The sequence below is a fragment of the Psammomys obesus genome, unplaced genomic scaffold (assembly GCF_907164565.1).
Source record: "Psammomys obesus unplaced genomic scaffold, mPsaObe1.curated_primary_1811, whole genome shotgun sequence".
In the NCBI taxonomy this organism is placed as follows: Eukaryota; Metazoa; Chordata; class Mammalia; order Rodentia; family Muridae; genus Psammomys; species Psammomys obesus.
Genome location: NW_026590511.1, coordinates 1,067,019 through 1,071,650, shown reverse-complemented (window position 1 = coordinate 1,071,650; position 4,632 = coordinate 1,067,019). Strand labels below are relative to the sequence as shown.

Sequence of the window (4,632 nt, the reverse complement as noted above, 5' to 3'; positions counted from 1 at the left end):
CACACACACACACACACACACACACACACACACACACACACACACACTTTCCAGAGTGTGGCTCAATGGGACAGCGCTTGTCTAGCGTAAACAGGCAATGCAAAAAAAAAAAAAAAAAAAAAAAAAAAGACACATTGATACCACCAGTTAGGTGAATATTTGAGCGGCAACTGGGACACGTGTGGGTCTCTCTGGATATTCACCTCAACAGAGTAAGACTCTGGCTAGAGAGTCGCCTCAGCGGTGAAGAGCACTCGCTGCTCTTGGAGACACCCAGGGTTCGACTCCCAGTATTCCCATGGTCCTTCCCAACCACCTGTAGCTCCAAGTTCAGGGGATCCGACGCCCTCTTCTGACTAAAGTGCGCATCAGATACACTCATGGGGCACATAGACAGAAACACAAAGTGCAGCCTAAATAAAACATAAACAAACAAAAATAAAGATCTAAACAGAGACTCGACGGCAACGCTCTCCTTGTCCTCCGGGGGGCGCACGAAGGCTTTACGTAGCGAAATGCAATAGGCATAGCCTGGGTCCAATGAGCAGAGCCGAGGTCCGAGGCGCATTTACAGTCAGGCGCGCTCTGGACAGCCCAGCCTCCTCAGGGGCTTGGAGGCTTAAGATTGCGAGCCTGTATTCCCCAAAAGTCCGGTGCCGAGAGGTTCTCAGAGACCAGAAATAATTACGTGTCCTTCAGAGGGTCTCTTGTCCTAGGCTTCGAGTCCTCCGTCTGCTACTGTAATTTCCCGGGACCCGACATTGCAAGCAGGCGCACTTCGGGCAGCCCTTCCCGGCGTCCCTAGCGACAGCGTCCCGGGGGCCTCTGGGGGCCTCGGTGCAAGATGGCGGCGGCGGCGGGGTCCGAGAGGCGCGAGCGGAGGCCTCCGGGGCGAGTGTGAGGAGGGGTCCCGGGGTCCCGGGTAGTTCCGGACCGGGGCCCCGCTGCGGAACGGACCATGCTTCGTTCTACCGGATTCTTCCGCTCCATCGACTGCCCGTACTGGGCGGGAGCTCCCGGGGGGCCTTGCCGGCGACCCTACTGCCACTTCCGGCACCGCGGAGCCCGGGCTGCGGGCGCTCCCGGCAGCGGCGGCGCGGCGTCTCCCTCAGCAGGTAAAGCCCGCCCGGCCGCGCCTGGTTCCACAGCTGGGCCTGTCCGCCCATTCTGCGTGTTTCCCGTGTGCAGCCCGGCCGCACCCCCTCACGTTGCTGTCCCTTTCCTAGTCGCCGTCGCGATGCTGTGCAAGTGTCTAGGCCTCTCTGATCGCTAAGACGTGAGTCGGGGCTGGACAGAGAGACACAGTGCAGGCGCATCGCCGAGCTGGGGGACTTGGTGCAAGCGGTGCACCACCGGTCTCCACCGTGGTCCGTACGAGGTGTCATTCTCTGCTCTCATCGTGCTCTCGACCCTGTGCGCTTGTGGCACACCTTGTTAATGAATGCTTCATTTTCCTCGGGCGAGGTTCCCGCTGTCTCCAGTAGTTGGATGCACAAGGCTCTGGGGGCACCTGCTGTTCGTCGAGCCGAAAACCCGCTTGGCTTAGACGGGTTGTAGGCTTTGAGCGCGGCAGGGAGCGTGTTTAGTGTGGTGGCACTGTTGAAGGCCTCGAGGATCCGCCGGTGTGTAGGAGGTATTGTATTAGAAAAGAGAAATTGGGAGGAATTGGGATTTGGTTAGCTGTCTTTTGTTTATTTTTAGCGTGTAGGCCGAGCTAGTTTGGAACCCAGGATCGTCAAGCTTCAACCTACCTGGTTCTGGGAAGACCCTAACGCAACCCAGAGAGAACTTCGATTGCATTAAAGAAGACATGTAGGGGCTGGATAGATGGCTCAGAAATAAGAGCACTTGCTGCTTTGGGCTGGGCATGGTGGTGCACACCTTTAATCCCAGTACTCTGGAGGCAGCTCCAGACCTCTGAGTTTGAGGTCAGCCTGTTCTGCATATGAGGCCTTGTTCCAGAAAAGCCATAGGCAGTGAGACCCTGTCTGGGGCTGGGACACACTTGCTACTGTTGCAGAGTCTCGGGGTTGGCTGTTTTGTAACCCTAGTTCCAGGCGGCCTGACTCATTCTGGCTTCTGGACACCAGACCTGTATGGTGCAAGCGCATACATGCAGACAGAGCTCTCATATGCATCAAGTGAAAAAACAAAACACAACTTTAGAAAGTGGCGGTGCACACCTTTAATTCCTGCACTTGGCCGGCGGAGGCAAGTGAATCTCTTTGAGTTCAAGGCCAGCCTGGTTACATATGTGGCCTTCTCCAAAAAAGAGAGACAGACATTTGGAGGAAAAGGCTGGAGGGAGCTGTCGAAGAGAGTGCCGCTTAAGCCTCTCTGATCCCTGCTTCTTAGGAGTGGCTCTCGAGTGTGTGTATGGTGTAGTTTAGGCTGGCCTGTGTAGCAGCCAAGGATGACCTTGAGTTTCCGGTTCTCTTGCTGACGTGACCGTTGTGTTGATGCAGCACTGGGGATGGCATGCCTCTGTGCACCAGAGGTGAGCATCACCACCGACTTCACTCCTCAGTCCCCAGGCTAACTTCAGATGCCACTCTCTCAATCTGGTTTCAAAAATAAACTTTTATTTTATGTACATGGGTGTTTTGCCTGTGTATATGTGTATGTGTGTGTGTGTGTGTGTGTGTGTGTGTGTGTGTGTGTATGCATGCATGCATGCATGTATGTGTGTGTTTGCCCTGGATGCCTGTCGTGCCCAAGGCAGAAGACATTGGATCCCACAGCAGTAGAGTCACAGGTGTTTGTGGCTTCACTCTGTGTGTGAACTTGGGTCCCCTGCGAGAGCAGCTGGTATCCTTAAGCAGTGAGGCATCTCTTTAATCCATGCTGGTTTGATTTTCTTAGGAGAGCTCATTGTGTAGCCCAGGCTGGCCCTGAACATGAGGTACTCCTCCTGCCTCTGCCCCTCTGTGTTGGGGGCCCAGGCAGGTGCTGCTACGTTACCTGTTGTCTTTGAGTCTCTCTATCTTTATACACTGGCTTAAGACACCAGCAGGTGGCCGCAGGCAGCTCCTGCTGGTTGTTCGGTTCCTCACCTAGCCCCCACTGTCCTTGGCTATGTCAGTTGTGAACTCAGCCCAGGTCCTGGGGAAGCTGCCGTGGAGGAGGAAGGACAGCGCTGCAGATCTCAACCCAAGGGACCGCTGTGGGCCTGGCATCATCAGCTTCTCTGAGGCTTCAGTGCCCAGACTAGGTGACATGCAGTATCTTTTGTTTCCTAAAGATTTCCTTTGTGTGTGTGTGTGTGTATCTGTCATTTGTGTGGGTGTCTCTACAGAGGCCAGACAGGGCACTGAATCCCTAGAGCTGGGGTTGCAGGCAGTTGTGAGCCTTCGGCCATGCGGAGCTCAGGTCCTTGGCAAGAGTGGCCAGTGCTACTAACTCCTGAGCCATCTCTTCAGCCCCATGTTTTTTGAGACAAGGTCTCACTGGGTAGCTCTAACTCTCCTGGATTGCCTCTGCCTCCCAAGTGGGAGCTAAAGGTTAAGCTGGGGCTAAAGGTGTAAGCAGTTCTGGACTTCAGGGACCTGATGTGGCAGAGATTGTGACTTCAAACTTCTGCTCACACCCTTTAGCCCAGGGACGTCTTAGTTTTTTTGGGGGGGGGGTGTCTGTTTTTGTTTTTGACTCAGGGTTTCTCCGTGTAACTCTAGCTATCCAGGATCTCACCCAGCCGCTGAACTCAAACTCAGAGTTCTATCTGCCTTTGCCTCCGGAATGCTGGAATTAAAGGCGCCACTACCACCAAGCTGACATCCTGGCATTTAAAGTTTGTTTGTACAGTGTGAGGATGGAGAGCAGGGTCTCCTGCGGGCCTAATGTGCTCTGTGCTGTGCCCAACGCAATCCCCTCCCACGCGTTCTTCTTGTGCTGTCCTGTGGCACACTCTTCCCTTGGTTTCCCAGAAGGTCATGTTTGGGGTCTGGTGCTGCCCTGTGTGTCCTGCTGTCCCCCAGGAAAAGGTGCTTCATTCCTCATGGCATCTTCTGCACCACAGTGCACCACAATGGCCCTCTGAGGAGGCCTGGGCTTGCACTGCTCAGGGTTAGGATAAGACTCAAGTGGCTGGACCTTGGTGGCATCCTTTGCTGGAGTAGCCCTCCATGGCCTTAATGCCCATAGCAAAGCAAATCCACCTGTGGCTGGCCCCCAGTGCCTCGGAGCTGCAGCTGACACTGTTGTGACAACTGATCCTGGAGCACCGCTGGGCAGGGGTTTTCTCAGCTGGGGAACACATGGTTGCCCTGTTGAGGCATGGTTGAGGCGTGCTGAGGGAGGCAGGCTGAGGGACAAAGGACATTTGCTCTTGACATCAGTGAGGGGGGTTGGAGCTGTGGGCGTGTGGGTCAGGGGTAGGTCCTGGGTAAGAGCCCCAATGAGTAGGGCTGCGCCTTGGGTATCTTTTGGGGTTCCTGGCTTGGGTTGTTTGAGTATGGCTGGTATGCATGGAGGGACCAGCGCAGTGGCCCTCGGAGCCCAGGGTCCCAGCCGTCTCCACTCTTGCGCAGCTGCCCCTGCCAACGGAGGAAGGGTGAGAGGAGCAGAGATGGGAAGTCCGCATGTCTAGGCCAGAGTTTATCCGCCTCTGCCGCCATGCTTCAGGGCCCTGGAACT

General features: G+C 55.4%; 1 protein-coding gene across 1 annotated transcript in view; it reads left to right on the top strand.

The window, feature by feature from the left end:
• The first annotated feature begins 842 nt into the window (after positions 1 to 842).
• Rexo1 (RNA exonuclease 1 homolog) overlaps positions 843 to 4,632 on the top strand; it is a 20,238-nt gene continuing 16,448 nt past the window's right edge. The window contains exon 1 of the mRNA XM_055607735.1: positions 843 to 1,115. Within this exon, the coding sequence (XP_055463710.1) occupies positions 959 to 1,115 (157 nt within the window). The 5' untranslated portion in view covers positions 843 to 958. The remainder of the gene's footprint in view (positions 1,116 to 4,632) is intronic.